The 23,074-nt window shown below is 43.5% G+C and overlaps 2 protein-coding genes across 16 annotated transcripts in view; one reads left to right on the top strand and one right to left on the bottom strand.

The window, feature by feature from the left end:
- Window positions 1-23,074, top strand: part of TJP2 (tight junction protein 2) — a 94,529-nt gene that overhangs the window by 36,136 nt on the left and 35,319 nt on the right. Inside the window, exon 1 of one of the 10 annotated variants that reach the window (XM_048851723.2) lies at window positions 5,239-5,346. The exons of 3 other annotated variants lie outside the window; for them this stretch is intronic. In XM_048851723.2, coding sequence (XP_048707680.2) covers window positions 5,284-5,346 — 63 coding nt within the window. In that variant the 5' untranslated portion in view covers window positions 5,239-5,283. Of the gene's footprint in view, window positions 1-5,238; window positions 5,347-5,645; window positions 5,830-12,439; window positions 12,463-12,592; window positions 12,804-20,798; window positions 21,386-23,074 lie in introns of those variants that run through there. 6 more of the 10 variants (XM_048851724.2, XM_075128749.1, XM_075128748.1 and 3 more) reach the window with 6 other exon arrangements.
- LOC125637362 (uncharacterized) overlaps window positions 1-23,074 on the bottom strand; it is a 101,434-nt gene that overhangs the window by 53,250 nt on the left and 25,110 nt on the right. The window contains exon 3 of one of the 6 annotated variants that reach the window (XR_012668599.1): window positions 2,768-2,879. The exons of the other annotated variants lie outside the window; for them this stretch is intronic. The gene's annotated coding sequence lies outside the window, so the exon portion shown is untranslated. Of the gene's footprint in view, window positions 1-2,767; window positions 2,880-23,074 lie in introns of those variants that run through there. 6 annotated transcript variants of the gene reach the window in all.

The following is a 23,074-nucleotide window of genomic DNA, read 5'->3' as shown; positions in this document are numbered from 1 at the left end:
ATTGTTTGCACTTTTCTGAAGTGTTATTACATCTGTATGCTCCCTGTATTACTCAACTGCTGCCTTCTCTTCCCTTATCTGTGTATCTTACATGCACAGGAGGCCTCTCTGTCTGGGGTAGGTGTGGGGTGGAAGCAATTTTTTTTAAGCTTTAGTTCTTTGCAACCAACTCCTGCCCCATCCTCCTGGAGTTGCGTTGCTCTGGTGGTTGAATGATAGAGCTGGAGAGAGAAAATTACAGTCCCTTTTTCTGAATCAAGCCGTGTGATTTCTGCCGGAGTCCTCCCTTTCAAAGCTTCTGTACATTCCTTTCTAGTTTCAGCAAGTTTCTGAATATACTATAGAGAAAATATGCTCTTTCACTGCATACCATACCAGCTTTAGCTTTGTGTTCTATAAACACTGCTGGATCTACATCCTTCTCATAGATTCCAAGGCCAGAAGGGACCATTGTGATCATCTAGTCCAATGGTTCTCAATGTTTTTGGGCTCAAAATGTTGATGGCCTGTTGCGATCCAGTAAATAGTCTTGGGGTGGAGGCCCTGATGTGGTTTCTGAGGGGTCTTGCCCAGCACTCATCCCACAGCGGCAGCTTCTGCAGCTCCTGTGCTTTGGGGTTGGCTGGGCTTGGCTCTCTGCTCCTCCAGGGTTGCAGCGCTGTTCAGGGTTGGCCCTGCCCCCTTTCCCCCTCCGGACTTGACCAAATTTGTGTGAGTGGAGATGTGACCTGGCTTACGGGGTTGCAGTGCCACTCACTCAAATTTGGCCTACTCAGACTGCTTTTGTCATGACGACTGGGCCAAACCTGGGTGGTGCTGGGGCCCCAGAAGTTGCAGTGCCTGGAGGCGAGCCCAGGCAGCCCCATGGGATAGGAGCTGCCACACAGTGCTATAACTAGGCATGGTATGGTTTTGCCACCCTTACTTCTGCACTGCTGCTGGCAACGGCACTGCCTTTAGAGCTGGGTGGCCAGAGAGCAGCGGCTGCTGGCCAGGCACCCAGCTCTGAAAGCAGCGCTGCAGCCAGAAGCCAGGCAGAAGTAAGGGTGGCAATACTATGCTTGCTGCAGGGCTTGTCTCTCTCTCTTCCCCCTCCCCCCCCCCGCCCTGCTTTGCACCCTGGGTGTCGCCTTGCCCTAGTTACTGCCCTGCTGCCACATGACCCTTTGAAATATTCTGGCAACCCAATTTTGGGTCCCAACACATGGGTTGAGAAACCTGTGACTTCCTGTGTAACATAGGAATAATTACGGGGAAGTTCTATGGCCTAACGCTAACCTTTTAGAAAAAATACAATCTTGATTTAAAAATCGTTGGTAATGGAGAATCCAACAGAGAATTATTTGGTAAATACACCTCTACCCCGATATAACGCTGTCCTCGGGAGCCAAAAAATCTTACCACGTTATAGGTGAAACCGCATTATATCGAACTTGCTTTGATCCATCGGAGCACACAGCCCCGCCCCATCCCCCCCGGAGCGCTGCTTTACCGTGTTATATCCGAATTCGTGTTATATTGGGGTAGAAGTGTAGTTCCAATGGTTAATTTACATTCACTGTTAAAAGTTTATACCTTATTTCCAGTCTAGATTTGTCTAGCTTCAACGTCCAGCCATTGGATCATGTTATAACTTTATCTGCTCCATTGAAGAGCCCATTATTAAATATTTGTTCCCCATGTAGATATTTATAGACTGTAATCAAGTCACCCCTTAACCTTCTTTTTGTTAAGCTAAATAGATGGAACTCCTTGAGTTTATCACTATAAGGCATGTTTTTTAATCCTTTAATCATTCTTCTGGCTCTTCTCTGAACCCTCTCCAATTTATCAACATCTTTCTGGAATTGTGGACACCAGAACTGGACACATTATTTGAGCAATGGTTGCACCAGCGGCAAATATAGAGGCAGTGCTGGTGCTAGCCAGCTGGGGGCCTGAAGCAGGAATATCTTGCCCCCACCCCACGTACTAATAATTAATAGGTCCTAAGCAGTTGTTTAGTCTGCTTATGCCTAGCGCCAGCTCTATAACAGAGGTAAAATAATCTTTCTACTCCTACTCTACATTCCCTTGTTTGTGCATCTAAGGATCGCATTAGTTCTTTTGGCCACAGCATCACACTAGGAGCTTGTATTCAGATGATTATCCATCACAACCCCCAAGTCTTTTTCAGAGTCACTACTTTCCAAGATAGAGTCCCCCATCCTGTAAGTATGGCCTACATTCTTTGTTCCTAGATGTATACATTTACAGTTAGCTGTATTAAAACCCATGTTTGCTTGTGCCCAGTTTACCTAGTGATCTAGATTGCTCTGTATCTGTGACTTGTCCTATTCATTATTTACCACTCTCCCAATTTTTGTATCATCTGAAAACTTTATCAGTGATAATTTTATGTTTCCTTTCAGGTTATTGATTAAAAATGTTAAATAGCATAAGGGGCCAAGAACAGATCCTTGTGGGACCCCACTGGAAATACACCTGCTTATTAATGATTCCCCATTTACCATTACAGTTTGAAACCTATCAGCTGGCCAGTTTTTAATCATTTCATGTGTGCCATGTTAATTTTATGTTGACTGAGGTTTTTAGTCAAAATATCATGTGATACCAAGTCAAATGGCTTAAAGACTTCTAAGTATATTATGTCAACACTATTACCTTTATCCACCAAAATTGTAATCTCACAAAAAAAACAAAAAAACAAGTTAGTTTGACAGGATTTATTTTCCATAAACCCAGGTTGATTTGCATTAATTACATTACCCTCTTTTAATTCTTCATTAATTGAGTCCTGTTATCAGCCACTCCATTATCTTGCCCAGGATCAATGTCTGGCTGACAGGCCTATCATTACCTAGGTCATCTCTTTTGTCCTTTTAAAAAAAAAAAAAAAAGTACTTCAAGACTTATTGAAAATCCACATTAACGGTTCAGTGAGATCATCAGCCAGCTCTTTTAAAACTCTTGGATGCAAGTTATCTGGACCTGATGATTTAAAAATGTCTAACTTTAGTAGCTTCTGTTTAACATCCTATAGAGGTACTAGTGGAATTGAAAGGGTATTACCATCAGCATGTGATGAGACAATATTATCTGTTTCCCACACCCAATGCAGAACAGAGAAGTGTTCAATAAATATTTGGGTTTTTTTTTCTGCATTATTATTGAGAATTCTACCATTCGCATCTACTAATGGACCAATACCATTGTTGGGATTCTTAAAACTCCTAATTTGTCCTGTGACAGAGTGCAGGGGGTGAACTGGTGAGCCTGCACTCTAATCATTCACATGTTAATTTAGTTCCCCTTGAGAAAGCTGATGGGGGTAATCAGACAGTTGGGCTGGCCAGCTGAATGAGAGGAGGAGCCAATTTGCCCCATCAGACCAAGGCTGATAAAGAGGCAGGAAGGACATGTCAAAGAGGAGAGAGAGGGGACTAGGGCTAGTTGAGCTCAGCAACATGGAGGCCTCAAGGGTGGGAGACCTCTGTTCCCCTCATGTCCTGGGGAGAAGGCCCAAAAGCAGAGTTGGTGCTGTAAATAGATTGTTCAAAGGGGTTGTTGTAGAAATAGTGGAGGGAAATAAATAAAATAAATGAAATAAAAGGGTACAGTGAATGCACAACCACTGCAGTCCATACAGTTTCTGCAGGGGAGAAGGCGGGAGTGGAGCCATGCCCTGTGACAGTCCTCAACTCTGCTGGCCATAGATTTCTCCTTGCTTGCTTTTCTTATCCTTGTACTAGCCCATTCAATTTCTGAATTAATGTAAAAGTTTACATATAAAACAGCTGTCCATGAGTAAAGCATTTTGTTTTGTTTTATTTGTGTTTGTTCTGGATAGGGAGAAAAGTACCATTTTAGATGACAAACTTTATTAGGAAGGTTTCGGAGTAGCAGCCATGTTAGTCTGTATCCGCAAAAAGAAAAGGAGTACTTGTGGCACCTTAGAGACTAACAAATTTATTTGAGCATAAGCTTTCGTTAGCTACAGTGAGCTGTAGCTCACGAAAGCTTATGCTCAAATAAATTTGTTAGTCTCTAAGGTGCCACAAGTACTCCTTTTATTAGGAAGAAATATCAAACTTTCTACATTTAGGCAGGCATAACATATCTGTGTTTGGCACGAAAACTATAATGTTGAGATCTCTGCTGTTGCAAGATATTACTTTGTGGAAAGTGGGGCAACAGTGAATTATTCAGAAATTATTTAAAACATATATAATAAAAGATTAGACACTGTTCCAGTGACGCTATTGCCCATCTAAAAGTCTCAGTCTTCCAATGTAGATCTTGAATACATAATATCCTTTTCTAGTAAAAGATTAATTCTTTTTATTAAGAGGAAAAAAGCGATCACAGATGCTAGCCACTGTGAATATGAATGGGTTGCTCAAAAATGAAGTTTTACCAGATTTATTATAGTCATTCAGGAGGGGCTTTGAAAATCTAGGGAGGTATAATGATCCAAATCAGGAAAAAGAAATCCCCAGATGTGGCAGGGAAAAGGAATACATTTAATTACAGTCAGTGGATGCTATTGATTAACAAAGTGAGCTTTGGGCAATGGGAAGGAAGTCCTGGAAACGATGAATTTTCAGTGAGGCAGAGAAGGGGAAATGTTTTTATAGACTAGAAATATGCCAAAACTTTTGAGTGACTGAGTCATTTAAAAAAAATACAAAAAAACCCAAACCCATAAGCTATAAATAACCAGTCAAATTTAGATTAGGCTTAATATGATGAGTGTAAATATTCTGCTAATAAAAGGGCCACAAACTTCCTCTTTGACCTTTGGCAAGTCCTTTTACCTCTCTGCACCTGTTTCCCCATCTGTAAACTAGGAAATACTTCCCTAGCCAGTGGGAATGTAAATACTTCCTTACCTCCCAGCGTCGTTGTACAGCTTAATTGGTTAATGTTTGTGAAATGCTCTCAGGTCATCTTTTGGGATGGCTCTAATAGTACAAAGTCCTATTATTGGCCTGGGATTTCATGAGTAGCTTCTCTGTCTCTGACTCAGCTATTCTTCCTACTTCAGTATAACCGGGGCCAGGGCTTGATGGACAGTATGTCTCTGTGCGCAGCAGTCTAATTACTTTGCAAACTTCCTTAGAAATGGGGTCACCTGATCTGAAAGGGGGCAGCATTTCTGGAGCTGGTGCATTGAATGGCTAATTCGATTCCCTCCTCCCATCGTGTGAGGCGTAAAGCGAACAATTAATTCCCCGCAGGCGGCTCTCTCTGAACTTCTAAGGGGGAAGAAGAAATGTTACAATGGGAGCTGCACAGGGTTCCACCAGGAGCAAACCAATTGGACCTGCAGGGGGGAGGGAACAGGTCTGTAACAAATATCCTCACCCATCCCTACTTCCCTTCCAGCCTGATTTCCATTCAGCTCAGGGAGGCTTCTTTTGTCCACTTCCCCGTAGGGTAAAGCTGTTGTAAAACAGGGAGATGTATGTGGTGAAGCGACACCCCGTGCACAGAAAATGGTAGTGACGTACAGTATAGTGTGGTGCCCCAGGGTGGTCGCACTTGGCGATGGAAGGGCTTTTAGTTACAGTTGCATCGTGGCTCTGGGATTAACAGCACCGGCGGAGGGTGCAGGAGGTTCTGGGGGTGGGATCTCGGGGAAATTATAGCCTAAAGAGCCTGAGTTTGTTTAGCCTAGTAAAGTGCAGCTAAGAGACAAGCCACCCCAAAAGGCTGGTTGGGGTGGGGTGTGTCTGCCTCTCCCCTCACAACTGTGATACCTCCGAGATGCTGGCCAGAGGAGATCACTTGCTGGACCCTGGGCGGGAGCTCTCAGTATGGCTCGGAGTAAGTTTGTGTCTCTTTTGGGATAATTTCTCTCTCTCTCTCCCTTGCCCCCCCCTCTTTTAAGGGGGTTCTGTGAACCTGTAAGGAGTTCAGGGGACTATAGCAGAGATGCTGATCTGCTCAGCCCTGCTGTAGCTGGAACTTTCTCAGTTGGCAGGCACAGTTACATCTATAGCAATAATTCTTTCAATGAATAAAAAGCTGACTATGAAGTTACTTGACTGTTGACAATGGTAATTTTTGTAACAACAATATCTTCCCTTTGTTGACATAAATGCTGCCCTGGCCCTGTTTTCCTCCCCCATTGGTGGTGAAACTCCCTTGGGGATGCATTTGCTTTGTTAATTTCGTGGCACTATAGGTTTGCATGGTGCTTTAAACTATACAAACAGAGGAATTGTGGATATGAGAAAAAAAGTTTCCAGTTATTATGGGCCTGAGTTAGGCTGATTTGTTCTGCTCCACCAATTGTAGATCTATATTTTCTAACTCTTTAGCAGCAGCATGGGTTAATGTTGAAGGATTATGACATTCCTGGATTTTCAGTTTAAATCAAACCCTAATGGGCTTTGTTGTAGTTAACATCCTTCCTGGAATGCTCTAAAATATGTTTTGGTTTGGTTTTTTGGTCTGAGACTCAACTTCAATTGCTTGACTTCATGCATTCTGTATTTTTAAACATATTTGTGCTCTGGACAAAAGTAGGTCTTTACTGGGAGTAGAGAACTACTGTACATGTACGCCATTAACTTTAATTTTTGTTAAAAAGAAAGAAAATAACTTTTACATTTCATGTAAAAGTATTTGCTTTTTTTGCACTCTTCCAAACTAAAATAACTAACTTAAGTGTCATACAATTAACTTTCTTTTTTGTTTTTAGTATAAATGGACTGTGGGACTTGGGGGCTCAGGTGATTATCAGTATGAAATACAGTTTATCTCTAGTTCCCCAGTTAAAATATGACCAAGGGCCACAGTAAATAAAAGTAACTTCCATATGTTGGCTTGTTTAGTGATTTCTGAAATCAGTTGGTAGTCTAAGACCATTTCCTGTATGTTTTGTGGTAGGATTTATTTTGTTTTGTTTTTAATAAGTATACAATATGTCAGTATAGTAGTGAGGACACATCAGCTGTCACCTGAACTATCATTTTATTTTTCTTTCCTGTTTAAAATAAAATAAAAACCACCCTTGAAACATTCAAATTATATACATAAGTAATCTGTGTAATGCTGTGCCCCCATTGCTGTTACCCTATTCTCCCCATCCTACTCTCTTTGTTGTCTGCTGCACCCATTTGTTTCATCTTTCTAAATGAAGTTTGTAGTTTTGGGAGAAGAGATGATCTTTCATAATATGTCTGTACACAATCCTGATGTGGAGTCTTTGGAGGCCCACTGTAACACAAATAACTACAGTGGTTGGTACCTGTGCTGCTAGACTGAGCACAGACACACAAACCCTTGTGAGAACCGACTGATGATCTTATCCCTAGGAGTGGTCCCTCTAGGCGCGATTAGAGCTACACTGATCAAGGCGAGTGTTGAAGCTTGACCTTGCACAGCCACAGTGTCTGTTCTGGTAGCACTGGGATCTGAAATCTAGAGATTGGCATTGTATACAACAATTGCTTTCACACTTTGAAAAATATGCACAATGGTTTTATTTATTTCATGTCAAAAATGAAATTATTCCTGGAATAAGACATTCTATGGTGAGTTTCAGCTCAATAGCTCACCCTTAAATCTCAGAAAAAAGTTCTGTGATGGAAAACTTTGATTAACTGCTGTAGAGCAGTTATGAAAGCACAGCTTGATTCAGCCTGTGAGAATTCAGATTTTTTTTTTATCATGTAAGGAAACCATTTTGCTACGTGAATTATTTTACCTAATAATACCACATGTTCAAGGTATTAAGGGGGCCTGTGGAGTTTTGCATTAATTTAGGGAATCATGGAACAGTTTCTGTCTTTTCCAGCCACTTCAAACTATTTAGATGGCAAAATGTGACCCTAACTGGCCAACCAAGAATTTCTCCAGTGCAGATTGCAGAAGAGTTCTCAGCTGGCATAAACCCCAAATAACCAACTACTACACCAACTTCCCCCTGGTGTAGGAAACAAGTTGGGGGGCGGGGGGGTCAGAGCATATCTGTGCTACACCATTTCATAACTGGCATGGCCCCTTAGAGATCATCACCAACTAGGGTAAGTTAGAGCAGCCCCAAAACTGTTCTAATTTACATGGATGGGCTGTGCCTGGAGCAAATGCATCATGAGAATCAAGGATGTGAAACTTGCTCCCTTATGCCCATCCCACACTCAACATGAGAAGATGTCAGTACAAGGAGGAAACTGTGCCTATATTTGTTGCAAGACTACATGTACATTGCTGACAGTTAACTTCTGGTGAAATTCCTGGACACTGATTAGCTGTAACTGACCAGAGTTCAGGGAGGACCAAATCTACTTCTGTTGTCCTCATATTTTCAGAGCTCAGCATGTATGAAGCTAGATTAGTGATTTTAAGTGTAATTGTGAGATTTACTGTCAAATTAGGGTTTGATGGGAGAGAAAGATTAAAAGAGTTTCATAAAATGGATAAAAATTTGAGTACTGCTTTCACTGGTGGGAGTAGAATTCTGGAGCTGTTGAAGTCCGTGGCAAAAACTTCCACTGACTTCAGTGGCACCAGGATTTCACCCTTTGTCTTTATTTGCACTGTGCCACAAACTTTCTTTGCCTTCAGTATCTGATGTGATTCTTCATCTTCCAAAAACATAACCACTATCAATATTTGCTTCCTCAGCGGCCCTCCACAATATATGTGCCTTGCAGATATCCTGTTGATATACAGTCAACAGCAGCAACAAAAGAAATTAATGGCAAGGAATATCTTTTTATAGATTCTGTAGTCTTTTGCCACTAATATTGCTTTAGTTTTTCACAACTCTTGTTGGGATGGCTGACCCTTTTTTAGATTCAGTAGCTTTTTAAAAAGATAGTCTTGATCTAATGGTTTCTTGATATAGCTGCGAGAAGTGAAATGCTTATATATTATTCCATTATACTGTAGTTTAAATAATGTACATATGCAGTATCTGATGTTAGTCTTCCCTTTACTCTCTCTTCTCCAGTCTGTGTTGACAAGGCATTTCAAAGGCTCTCATCTGGTAAAATGTCACTTACGAAGCTTGAGAAATGTTGTGAGTCTCTCATGTGCTTGTCAGGGGGAACACAGGTCATCCAGTTATGCTGTCATACCAGGCTTCACAAAGAGATCTGTGAGAAATAAATTGTTGGCTTTTTTTTTTTTTTTTTTGAGCTGTGCTGCTTGCTTCCAGGCTCTGCAGTTGGCTCAAATTACACCTTGTTCTCTGTTCCAAAGCTGACACTGCAAAATCTGTTGACTATTGTGAAATTATTTGTTGTCATCTAATGGCCAGGGTTCTTCTGCATAATTCAGAATATTTATTTGAGATGGACCTATCTCAGGAGATGTGAAATATTTTGGTTCCACAATTAGATGGTTTTATGGATAACCTCAATTTCATATGCATTAATCTAGTTGAGTTACTCTAGAGGTAAAAATAGGGACGCTTTTAGATGGTCTGCAATATCAATTTATTTTTAAACAATTATTTACATTATTACCATGACGATAGCTCAGCAAATCAATAGTGTATGTAACAAGTATGGTTTTGCATTCAAATGTCACTGAAACCTTACATTTCTATAACTAGTTTAACACGAGCATGTGAACTATGTTTATTGTTCAGTTTATCCTAATGTTGTGATAGTGATGCTACAGTCATAGCTGAGAAGACATTTTCATTCTAATCTTCTGTTTTCAAACACTTCTAACTTTCCAAGCATGGAATTATGTATGTTCTTGGCCCAGTGTTTAATTTGTTTGGCTGCACTTCTGTTAGACCAGTTACTGAGTGATCAGATTTCTGTGTGCACATTAGCTCAAACAGGATATATTTTTATTTTTATAATCAGCCTTCCTTGTCAAGGACTGTTGTATCAGAGATATTTCCTCACTGATGATATTCTGCCTCATAGTTCCAGGGCTGGGGTTCAGGCCAGAGGATTTCATTTTTGAAAATTGTGTATAAATGCTGTACTTTTTTGGTTTGTCAAATGAAAGGCACTGTGATTTCCACTTTTCCCCAGTCATGTCATTTTATTACTTTTATTACATTATTTGATACTAAACTGGGAGGAGTGGTAGATACGCTGGAGGGGAGGGATAGGATACAGAAGGACCTAGACAAATTGGAGGATTGGGCCAAAAGAAATCTGATGAGGTTCAATAAGGATAAGTGCAGGGTCCTGCACTTAGGACGGAAGAACCCAATGCACAGCTACAGACTAGGGACCGAATGGCTAGGCAGCAGTTCTGCGGAAAAGGACCTAGGGGTGACAGTGGACGAGAAGCTGGATATGAGTCAGCAGTGTGCCCTTGTTGCCAAGAAGGCCAATGGCATTTTGGGATGTATAAGTAGGGGCATAGCGAGCAGATCGAGGGACGTGATCGTTCCCCTCTATTCGACATTGGTGAGGCCTCATCTGGAGTACTGTGTCCAGTTTTGGGCCCCACACTTCAAGAAGGATGTGGATAAATTGGAGAGAGTCCAGCGAAGGGCAACAAAAATGATTAGGGGTCTGGAACACATGAGTTATGAGGAGAGGCTGAGGGAGCTGGGATTGTTTAGCCTGCAGAAGAGAAGAATGAGGGGGGATTTGATAGCTGTTTTCAACTACCTGAAAGGGGGTTCTAAAGAGGATGGCTCTAGACTGTTCTCAATGGTATCAGATGACAGAACGAGGAGTAATGGTCTCAAGCTGCAGTGGGGGAGGTTTAGATTGGATATTAGGAAAAACTTTTTCACTATGAGGGTGGTGAAACACTGGAATGCGTTACCTAGGGAGGTGGTAGAATCTCCTTCCTTAGAGGTTTTTAAGGTCAGGCTTGACAAAGCCCTGGCTGGGATGATTTAACTGGGAATTGGCCCTGCTTTGAGCAGGGGGTTGGACTAGATGACCTTCTGGGGTCCCTTCCAACCCTTATATTCTATGATTCTATGATTCTATGATTATGCTTTTTTCACTATTTTGCGTTTTTCACTGATTTTTGGAACCCTAACTCATGGTGAGCAGTAGTTATTCGTGCCAGTAGTCCCATACTACTGGTGTGACTAGGTACTACCTGTTGTAAGTAAGGCTTAGCTAACAGTGATCGAAATAACAGCCCAGAGAAGATGATCAAACAGAAAATTAATGTAACATTCCAGTCTGAAGAGGGGCAAGAATTTTATCCTGCCTATTGGTAGGGAACTTTACCCTCACGTGCCCGTCTCTCCAATCCCTTGAGAAGAGGGATGGAAAATTCTTGGATTTTCCATTCTGTTACATTACTCTTTATATATATCTCGCTCTCATCCAAAAGCACTAAGGAGGCTGTTAGCAGAGTGAGCATGTCGGTGAGTTGCCCTCACAGCCTCTCATGGAATATTGCCGTAAGCTCACTCAAATGGAGGCAACCCTTGAAGTGATTTATTTGTTTAGAATCCTAAGTTTAAATGTGGATAAGTTTAAGGATCAACATAATTTTAAATTGATAAACAGGATGCTCCTATGATGCTGTCTCAGAAGATTTATTTCTACATTGAGCCTTTAGGCTAGGTAAGGATAGAAATGCAAGTTCACTGCTCCAGGAGGGACCCTGGGGAGGAAATTTAGTCATGGTTCCTTTTCTGCTCCCCTTTGCTCGTGGGGGAGAAAGTTAATTTACTGCAGGCTTTTATAGGGTGTGGTTCACTTAATCCCCCTGCTTCATGGTAGCTGGCATGTTGAATAGGAGGTTGGGCAAAATCAAAGCTCCATGCCTTTCATCCTTTCTCTGCCCATCTGCTTGGGAGGAGTGCGAGTAGCCAGTATGCAGACCCTGCATTCCCAAGCCCCCACACCTATAGCCTTGATGAGGGATAATGTGATCATGTATGGGGTGGGCTTGGTCCCAATCTAGCTTGTAGTCGGTGCAATCTGAACCTAGTTAGTTGGTGGGTATGTGTAAAACCAGGCTCAACTTTCACCACTTTGGGAATTCTTTCTTTGTAAACATGGACCAGTTCGTCAGAAGCCAGGTAGATGTTTTAGTTGATAAATGACTGAGTCAAATTCATTGCTGACTCCCCACGTGCAATCCCAGTGAAGCCAACGGGGTGACAAGTCGGTGCTGAATGTGACCCTATAATTCTATATGTGCAGAGCAAGCCCCTGAGACACCTTTGGAGGAAAAGTAGAGCTAAGTGAGAGTTTTTTGGGGGGTGGGATGGGGTCTGAACTACTGACTTGATGGGCCACAGATCACAAAATCCATGTGAGATGAGGCCAAGGAAGAGATGAAAATTCAGGAAGCAGTTAAAGGGCGGCAGAGCTGATTATAGTTGCAGAATGTGCTGACCAATGGAAACTAGCAGTTTGGTAAAGAGTTTGCTAATGTATCAAACTCACACACTGACACATTCACAATTTTATCTTCTTCCTTTGCCTAGACCCCGCCTGCTGTTGCCAAGATCTAACAATTGCAGCACAGTTTACAGTGGTTGATAGGATAGACAAAGAGGTCAGTGTCTGAATTCTCAAAAATAGCAGAAGTTTTTTGTGTGGCTATTGCTCTAAGTCACCTCTCTGTGAGGTGACTTAGCGTACTTCCATGGGTTCATAATTATTTTAATTGTCGAAGTACATATAAATACATTAACAAATTCGTTTGATAGCATCAGTCAAAATGCCAAAATTATTTTTTTCCAAAGGTCTGAATTATTTGAGCAAAAGAGAGAACCTTCAAGGTTGACAAAGTTGAGACTAAAATTTTGTCTTTACCTATGCTATGGGATTGGGGTACTGCCTCGCATGTGGTATGTATCTTTTGGAGAGAACTGTGTTGTGACCCTAAGTTCTGGGGTGAGTATGTAGTTTTGGGGGGAAAGAGGGGTGGCGGCAGACGTTGGTCTTTGAACACTGTAAAATAAAGACTGTCCAAACTGTGTAGAATTTGAGATTGTTCGGTATGCTTTTATCAGTCAAGAAAAGAGAGCTAAACTGATGGCTTATAATCTGTTTCTTATTGCTACAGGGGAACACTTTTATAACAATAGTATTGCCTGGAAGGGTATGGCCTATCATTCTTCTGTTAATAGAGCTAGAACAAAGGATAAGAGAAATGTTAATGGGAAAAGAAAATCTAATTTGGCTGAGACCAAGCTCAAAAACTGACAATTGTTTTGAATTGTCTTACATTATGACTGGATGATTAGGTATAAATGCTGACCGGCCTGGTTTTATCCTAGCAATGAATTGTGCTTAAAAAAATCAAGTTACTTATAGTACTACACCAGTACCCAACTTGTTCTTTTAGATCTAGTGGTTTTACTTCTTGGATAATAATTTAGGCAATGCAGGGTCATGGGAACTGCATAGATGCAACTTCTGGCCAGAAGCTGATCTGTGCTAGTGCTCGGTATAATTTTAGTGCTTAAAGTATTGGATATTGATTTGTTTGGGGAGAGGGAACGTGCATTATTTTGTTGTTTATTTAAGGCATAATATAATGGTACTCTCATTGTGCAAGAAAATCTAGTTCTGGAGTCGACATCATACCAATTGAGTAAGAAGAATCTAAACTACTATTGTGGGTCATGGACACCCATGAGCTATTATATTAACTGAGGCATGTTTGTTTTTATTTATATGCAAGGATAGCATCTGTTTAAAAACCATGCTCCTGTTTGAACATGGTTACTTGGTACAAGGGCAGGTAAACATCTAAGATGTCTATGAATTAAATAGTTGTGGGGTAGAAAAGTCCTTATTTCTATCTTAGTTTTTTACTTTTGTGCACTTGTCAGTACTCTCTGCAGTCGGTTTTGCTGTTTTCCCTGATCAGTTAGGCCTGGTCCTGCAAACACATACTTAGCTTTGCATCCTGACTTAAATGGGACTACATTCCTGCTTGAAGTTAAGCTTGTGTGAAAGTGTTTGCAGGACTGGGGCCTTAAGTTGTCTTCCCATGTTTTTGTGTGGGGGTCTCTTATGCAGCAACAGGGAGAGTAAAACAATGTTAAAAATTAGAAAATACACTTGCGAAACCACAAGAATTGACAGGGAGACACAGGCAGTAACTGAAACTGCTTTTACCATTTGTTTTAATTAACTAGACTTCAAGTTTATGGTGTCCTTTCAATCATGCAACCTTGTTGCAGTACGTTTAAAATGAGATTTATACTATACTGTTCTGCATAAGTGGTGCAAGATGAGATAAAGGTAAGGACGAATATCAAGAAAAAGGAAACAGAAATTAACAAAGAAAAAATCCTAGATCTTCTCCCTTTTTTACTTAAGGGGCTTAATTTATTTTCCAACACACATCAGAGTGTATTTAATTTCCAGGAAATCTTTCCAGGTATCTTGAAGCTTTGTGAACTCATCATTATATTCCAGAAGTGTGTTTAAAAAAAAAAAAAAAAGGAGGGGGGGAGGGAAACCAAGCTATTAATTTTGTCAGATCTTTAGCCGTTTGAATATTGTATTACCTGGCATGCCCAAACTCAAGAAGCAGGCTCTTTATTTTCTGTGCAACTGCAACAGTATGATGGGGACATAAATAAACATGCCCAGGATTGTAAAAATACTACTTCCTTCACAGGAGTGATCCAGTACCTCTCAGGACACTTCAGACAATCAGTTCCTGTGATGATAAGCCACCATACACAAAGGAATAAAATTTTGAAAAGGGAATGTATTAGTTCCCAGAGGCTTATTTCTCAAGAGGAAGAAATGAGCCTCTATAAAAGATAACTAATGTAAAATATTTTGGCTCTATTTTTTAAAACAGGATATAACTTTTTATTGGCTGAAACTCTGCTGCTTTTTTTAGTTGAAGTTGTTCCACGTCTAGGTTTTAAACAATTGGTTATTTCCTGTTGGGGGAAATAGAGGAACAATTCCAGCATAATTCTATAATGGTTCTTGGTTAGAGTTTTGAAGAAATACAACGCATGAGATATTAGGGGTTGACCTGCCACTGCAACAAACTAAGCCACATTTTTGTCATGACTTTTAAAAGTTTCCGGTAGGTGTGATCTGTGTCCATCACAGCTATATTTGGATACAACCTGCTCCATTTTTCCAGTTTAAAATAGTCTTTTATTTATATTGACATGGGGTGTTTGTTGTGCTGGTATGTGATGCACATATACACACAGCAGAATTCGGCTGTTTCGGAGGTAATCTCCATTTTCCAATTCTTTTCGAAATAAAAATCGGACTCAGTCTTTTTTCCCCCTTCTCCTCCAAATTGGGTGCAAGAGTGTACATGGATTTCTTAACTTGAAGAACCATTGCCCAGGTATTGGCTCAGATTTTAAATGCCCAGAGTTCTGTTTTCATTGTACCTGGGGTTGCAGGCAGAAAAAAGTACCAAACTCACATTTTCATGGTAAGAATGAAGACCAAGGCCCCAACCCTGTAAGCACTTGAATTCAATGGGACTACTCCCATAGGTAAAGTTATTCCCTGTGTGTAAGTGTTGGTAGGAATAGGGTCTCTTTCAAAAGTTGCTTTACAAGCTTACAGTTAGAAGTAGGAACGCTTTCAGGTCATGGTTTTGCGGTGGGGTGAGTTTTTTGTGTTTTTCTTTGTTTAAAGTATTGAATTCGAGTATTTAATTTAAATGTAATCCAGAGCTCAGGCTGCAGCCTGAGGCCCCCCTCCATGAGTCAGCTGACGCAGGCCAGCTGCATGTTTCTTTATCCCTGTGCAGACATACCTTCAGAGCCCAGGTCAACTGACTCAGTCTCGCACTATGGGGCTAAAAATACAGTGTAGATATTCGGGCTTGTGCTAGAGCCTGGGCTCTGAAACCCAGTAAGGGGAGGTTGGGTCTTGGAGTAGGGTTGCCAGGCATCCAGTTTTCGACCAGAACACCCAGTCAAAAAAGGACCCTCATGGATCTGGTCAACACAGCTGAATGGGCCGTTAAAAGTCCGGTTGGCGGTGCAGTGGGGCTAAGGCAGGCTCCCTGCCTGCCCTGGCTCCGCACGGCTCCCGGAAGCGGCAGGCATGTCTGGCTCCTAGGCACAGGGGCGGCCACAGGGGCTCTGTGCGCTGCCCTGCTCCAAGCACCAGCTCTGCAGCTCCCATTGGCCCAGAACTGCAGCCAATGGGAGCTGCAGGGGCAGCGTCTGCAGGCAGGGGCAGCGCACAGAGCCCCTGGGGTCACCCCGTGCATAGGAGCCGGACATGCCTGCCGCTTCTGGGAGCCATGCGGAGCCAGGGCAGGCAGGGAGCCTGCCTTAACCACACTGGGATACCAACTGGGAGCTGTCTGTGGTAAACCCCAAAGCCGGCACTCTGAACTCCCTGCCCCAGCCCTGAGCCCCCTCCTGCACTCCAAACCCTCAGACCAGAGCCCCCTCGTACACTCCAAACCACTCATCCCTGGCCCCATCCCAGAGCCCTCACCCCTTCCCGTACCCTTGCCCCAGCCTGGAGCCCCATCCCGCACCCTGAACCCCTCATGTTGGAGCCCACACCTCCAGCCAGAGTCCTCCCCCTCCCCCTGCATCCCTACCCCCTGTCCCCGCCTGGTGAAAGTAAGTAAGGTTGGGGAGAGCGAGCGATGGAGGGAAGGGGGGGATGGAGTGAATGGGGGCAGGGCCTTTGAGAACGGATGGGGCAAGGGCATTTGGTTTTGTGTGATTAGAAAGTTGGCACCCCTATCTTGTAGCCCAGGCTCCAGCCCAAGCCCAAACATCTACGCTGCTATTTTTAGCCCCATAGCTCAAGGCCGAGTCAGTTGACCCAGACTCTGAGGGTATGTCTGCACAGGGATAAAAAAACAAGCAGGTGGCCTGGGTCAGCTGACTCAGGGAGGGGAGCCTGAGACTTCCTGCCATGGGTCTTTTTTGCAGTGTAGATGTACCCTGTATGACTTACATATATATGGCTTAGAGCCTGGGCTCCAGCCATACACAGTATGACAGACGAGAGATAAATATGGGACTTGAGAGCTTGCTGGATGAAAAGCCACTTCAAAAATTTAGGGTGGGATTTGTCTTCCAGTGGGACTAGTGCTCCTAAATCCTTAGAAGCTAGTGAAAACCTCACCCTTAAATTATAGCCACTGTATTTTTGGCCCAAAAATGTGGCAAAATCTGCAGATTAGTCCAAAAAAGATGACTTTCTATTTATTTATCAATTCAGGTTAAATGTAGTCACTCTAGAATGGATAGTAAAATACTAAGTGCTCCTTTATCAATCTGGAGGAATATTAGGTAGAGAAATAAGAAGAAAAGTTCATAGATTGGCCTCTTTTTCTGACATATAGCTTGAATAATTTTATAATACGCTATTCACTCAGCTACATTTCGAGTCCACTCTGTTGCAGAGATAAGTAAGGAAAGTTATCATTGCACTAGCACCATATTGAGGTATACTAGCCATAAATAATATGCAGAAAAATCCAAACAAAGTGTGCATTATTCTGCTCCAAATCTGCTTTGTCATTCTCTTCAGCGTGTTAACCCCACCCCCGCACATACACACACTTCTAGTTTCCAACATAACTCTTCATATGAGAGAGTCAGAGTGTCCTAACTTGTATAGCTGTATCATTGCACCATCTAGTGGAATATGGAGTCTATAATGTACACGCTTTGGATTGGGACATGAAGCTGTGCTGATTTATACCTGCTGAGGATCATGCCCACAGTATACAGAAGTGATGTCTAGATATCTAATGGACCATTGGAGGGATTTGGGGTTGTTTGTTCGATTTTTAGGGTTTCAGCATTTAACTCTATATGTAAGGTGTCTGTTGCCGCCTTACTAACATTCAGTGGGGGTGTTTTGGTTGGCTAGCTCCAGTACTAAAAGGGGAAGGGTCTATGGGAAACCAGGACCCTGAGACTGATAACCCCAGGAACAATGGGGAGAAGCCAATGCTCCAGGTCAGCCTGAATGACAGGGCGGGCAGGCTAATCAGGGAGTCAGGAGGCCTGGGAGGTCCCGTCCTCTGGGTGAGCTGGATTTACTTGGGTCAGACAGAGTGGGGCCGAGCTAACGAGAAATCAGGGGCCCACGCTAAGCTGGGGAGCAGAGCTGTGCGAGATCCAGAGGGACCAGAAAAGCAGCCCAGAGAGAGCAGACCCTGTGCTGGGAGCAGAGCTGCAGCCCCAAGGCTAGAGCCACAGCCCAGAGAGAGCAGACTTGGCCTGGCAGCGGAGCTGCAGCAACCAGAGCCAGAGGGGCCAGAAAAGCAGCCCAGGAAGCAGGTCAGTGCTGGGAGCAGAGTCACAGAAGCAGCCTGCAGAGCAGACCTGTCCTGGGAGCAGAGCTGTAGCAACCAGAGGCAGAGGGGCCAAAGAAGCCGCCTAGGGAGCTGGAGGCAGAGCAGAAGCAGCAGCAATGCTGAGACAGAGTGGTGGAGCTGGGGCTGGAGCAGTCTGGAGCTGGGTGTGGTGAGCAGCTGGGGAGAGCGAGGGGGACCCTGGACAGTGGGCCCAGCACAGGGAGACGCCTCAGCCAAGAGGCTCTGCAGGCCAGACTTGGATTGTAACCCCGACAGGGCAGGGGTGACACTGGGAAGAAGGGTCCTACCACTTAGCGCCTGAGAGCGTGTGGCCACCACCAGAGCAAGTGTCCAACCCACAGCATCCCTACAGCTACAGCCAGGGCCTGAGAAGAAGGCCTGGGACTTACAAGGAACAGACTGTGAACTGCCCTGATATTCCAGAGACACTCTGTGCACCAGGTGTAGGTGGGTAGGGCTTGTCAGAGTAAAGGTTCGATGGGCCTGCTTAACAGGGGAACCCCAGCTGCTGCTGAGGGGATGCCGCATGCTGGGTTCCTGCTTCCCCCCGCGATTCACTTATTCCCTTTTTCTCCATCTCATTCCCCTCCCCTCCCTCCCACATTCCCCTCCCTCATTTCCCCCAGCCCCACCATGGGCACTCAGTGTTGCACAGAATAGAAAACAGGAAGGCTCCCAGCACACAGAAGGGGAGCACAACTGGCACTAGGAGCCAGGAGGCGGTGTTCAGCTGCAGAGTAAGAGGAGCCTAGATGCAGCCTCCTTCAGCTGGGATAATGAGCCCTGCTCTGAGAAGGATTAGATGATGTTTTTTTAAACCATAAAATAGTTTTACCAACTCTAGGAAACTTTTGCAAAATTTCCTTAGTGCTTTAAAGGCCTAAACCTGATTTATAATGGAATAGGAAATGCTTTTCCCTTTGATCCTTGTTTACACTAGGAAAGTTGGGCTTCTTAATTCTCCACCAATGTTTGCAACAGTGGAGCTGTAGTGGAAACAAGACTTGGACGTTTTTACTTCAGTATCATCTAACCCCGCTCTCAGTAGCGTGATGACCGTACCCATATCCACGAGAGCCATTGCCCTACGTATTCCGTAGCAGTCTGGTCCTAAATTCTGCCTCGCAGTCCCTGGATTCTGTGGTATAATTCTGCAGCAAAGGGTAGAAACAACAGCAAATTTTGTGGCTCTAACTACAGTTTCCATCATGAGTCCATGTTTCTTCCTAACTTTCCTATTGTAGATACAGCCTTTCTTTGCAAAACGTGACTATGTTTGCTGCTAGAAGGGATGGAAGAAAGCTGGGCGGCAGCATGGTCCAGTAGCTAGAGCATTGGATTGGAAATAAAGAGGCCTGCGTTCTGTTCCTGGTTCTGCCTATGAAATAGGGTGTCTCTTCACTAACCAAAAACGTGTGTCCTTAGCTCTTTGTTCGCTTACTCGAGTTAACTAACACAAGGTAAAATCCTAGTGAAGCCAATGCAATTTTTAGTCTTCATCCATGTTAGCAAGTTGAGTTAGACTGTGGGGGAGCCTAGGATTTAACCTGACCTGCTAACTTGTGTGAAAACTACAGATTTCCTTGGAGGCACTAAGATTTTTAACTTGTGTTAGTTAACTTGAGCAAGCTAATTCAAAGAGTTAAGGACACACCTTATTTGTCTCCCTGTAACGACAAGTCCATCATGGCTAAATCACTCCACCTCCCTATGCCTCAGTGTCTCCATTGGTAAAATAGGATTTATAATACTTTTCTTTATAAAGTGCTTTTCCATGGTGCTATATGGGACAAGTCTTTAGAAAGATTGTGCACTTGAACAAAACTCTGTGCACCAAATTACTTTCCATGTGAAAAGGATGTCTTGTTTCTCAAGGACTGGCATTCAGTTGCTAAATGAGTGCCATATAGTGGGTGTCTATTAATACTTGTATGATAAGTAATATTTATTATTTGATTTGGGGTGATATGACATTGACTTTACACTGCAAGTTTGTGTACCCTTGTAATACATCTGTCTGGAGAGAAAGGTAGTTCCTTGCTTTGCTTGTGTGGCAGGTAGCAGCACCAATCATGTTGCATATAGCACTGTGCCATCATTACTTGTAGTACTGCCTTGTCTTCTCCCCAGTCTTCTCTGCTTCACTGGGAATAGGTTGCACGCTACTCCTCATGCTGCTTCTCCTCAACGTCTGTGAAGTTAATCAGAATGGACCAGCAAGAGAAGAAAGGCAAGCAGTGTTCCCACTGTGATCATCCTTCGCAAGCTACTTTTATGGGTCCAGTTTGTCTCGGTTGTCCAGGAACCTCTGAGCCATTCAGTGATCTGGGACTCTGCTTCTTAATGCCTGTCAGCTGCTCTTTTGAAGGAGTTATTTCAGCAGCACAGAAGTCTGCATGGGAGGTAGGAAATTCTCCTCCTATTCCTCCCTCTGCTTCAAGATTATCTGTGGAAGATGTGACCTTGCCTCCCACTTTTTTGCCAGACCATGCCTCTCTTATCACTAAGGCATTTGTGAAGACTCCTTCTGCTTCCCAAGCACTCCCTGTCAAGATTAGCAGACCAGTGACTTTACAAAGAGCTTTCACAGCTCCACCTTACACAAAAGCAGTTCCTTTTACTTCAGCTCCTACAGCTCCAAAGGAAGCGAAGATGGATGCCAGAGAGTATAGAGGATTATCAGCTATAGGGAATTCAGTGCAAGCAATGTCCCTGATTCCTTTCATAAATGACTCCTTTGAGGAAGGGGAAGTGATGTCCTCTGAGCCTGAGGAAGGGCCATATGAACCACATTCATCCAGCAAATCCCTGATGGAAGTAAAGGGGAGATCCTCTACCAAGGTTACCCGAGTCTCCTCTGACTTCATTGAGGAAGGGAAACTGGTATCCTTCGAGCCTGAGGAAACACCTGGTGAAACAGACTCATCTCAAAGATTCCTGATTGAGGATCTACCCTATCTGTGCAAATATTTTATGAAGCAACTCAGGCTAAAACGTTATACCTCACGAAGTGGCTCAAGGAAATTGCCCCATCTTGTGGAGGAGAAGCCAGATGATACCATTCCCCTTCACCCATCCATCAGTGCCTTAATTAAAAACATCTGGCAGGCTCCAGATGCTAAGTTTATATTACCTACTCATCTGGCTAAGCTTTACAAACTTCCAGCTGAGAAAGGTAAGCTGTGGGCCTCTGCACCAAGATTTGATTCTGTAATAGCATCTCTCTTCACTAAATCTTCATGTCCTGTTGAGGGAGAAACTGTTCTCACGGACCCTTTAGAACGTAAGGTAGATGAGGCTCTTAAGAGTGCCTATGAATTTGCTACCATCCAGCTTTCAGTCTCCATTTACTCCCTGTATGCAGCTAGGTCACTGGTGGAATGGCTAAGGAAATTATTGCCCCACTCTAAGAGGCCTGTTTCTAGGTCATCTCGCAAGGTGTGCAGCCTTTGTGACCTGGCATCCTGCTATCTTCATGATGCAGCCCAGGATTCCCTCCACCTGGCTGCCCATAACATAGCAACTCTCACGGTGGCTAGGAGAGCCCTCTGGCTCTGTCCCTTAACAGGTGGAGAACTTTCAGCCAGACTCAAACTTGTTGGCCTTCCTTATGATGGCGGTCATCTCTTTGGGGAAACCTTAGACCAGGCCTTAAAGGATCTTTCGAAGAGTACAGTTATACCAGGAGATCGCAAAAAACCTCAGGCCTCTAACTCCTCCCGTGCCGCCAACAGGCCTAACAAGGGTGTCAGGTATCCTCTTTCCTCATAGACCTGGCAGGTATAGATACAGGTGTCCGGTAAACCAGTCTGTTCACTTCCCTGGCTACAGGGGAAGAGGTCGGACCAACAAATACCAGCCTCACCAAGAATTCTGACTATCTTTCCCCTCAACAGAGGGTGGCAACAAGGAGGAAGCTTCTGGTTTGTCTCAATCAATGGGAAGAAACTGCCTCCGACAGCAGGCTTCTCTCCTTTATTTTCTGAGACCCTCTGGGTCAAGAACTTCCACCTCTCCCTTGTATTTTCCTCTCCTCGCTGCCCCAAGTCCTGGGGAAAAGAGACATAGTCCTGCTCATTGTGCATCACCTGCAAAACATTCACATCCTCATTCCATTCCACCCAGAGAAGAGGTTCACAAGCATCTAATTTGTTTATTTAGAAGTCCGCAAGGAATCAGGGAGCAACCTTCACATCCTGAAATGAGTACCTCAGTTCGTCTCCAAAAAGAGGTCGGAACTAGAATCCACATGAACTGTGGATCACCAAGATTCTTATCTCCACATGCCATCCACTTCCTAACAGTGGCAATTTTGCCTGGGGAATTATTGCCTGCAGTAACGGACTCCTTCTTTCACCATTGCCTTGGTCCCAGGTCTCTCTGGCAAGATGAAGACTGTCTTTGCAGCCCAGCTGAGAACAGGTGGTGTGGAGCTGTTGGTATATCACTTGGAGAGTTGTTTGTTTCAGGGAGCCTTCTTACCAGTGGCTTGGGGAGTTCTAATTGTGAAGATATTAAAATATCTCATTCTGGAGGTGAACAAGTCCAAAAGTCTGCTGTCTCCTACTCAGCATATGACTTTGGGTGCCTATTTCCTGATATATGTGGGAAGAGCATCCCACTGTTTTGCAGCAGAAGCATGAAAAGTCAGGTATTTTGTATAGATGCTTTTTTGCTCTGGCGGAATCGGTCTTTCAGCTCTTTCCCTCAGTTACTATGCTGTACAAAAGGTTTGGCAAGACCCAAGCAAACAAGGCCCCCTGTATTGTAATCACTCCCCCTGGTCCAAGCAGGTGTGTCTTGTAGGTCTGGTTCTACTATTGTTGGATAGATCCTGGTTCCTCCTGCAAGTTTTTAACTTTTC

The sequence above is a fragment of the Caretta caretta genome, chromosome 5 (assembly GCF_965140235.1).
Source record: "Caretta caretta isolate rCarCar2 chromosome 5, rCarCar1.hap1, whole genome shotgun sequence".
In the NCBI taxonomy this organism is placed as follows: domain Eukaryota; kingdom Metazoa; phylum Chordata; order Testudines; family Cheloniidae; genus Caretta; species Caretta caretta.
The sequence above is the reverse complement of the archived record's forward strand: the minus strand, read 5'-3'. Positions and strand labels throughout refer to the sequence as shown.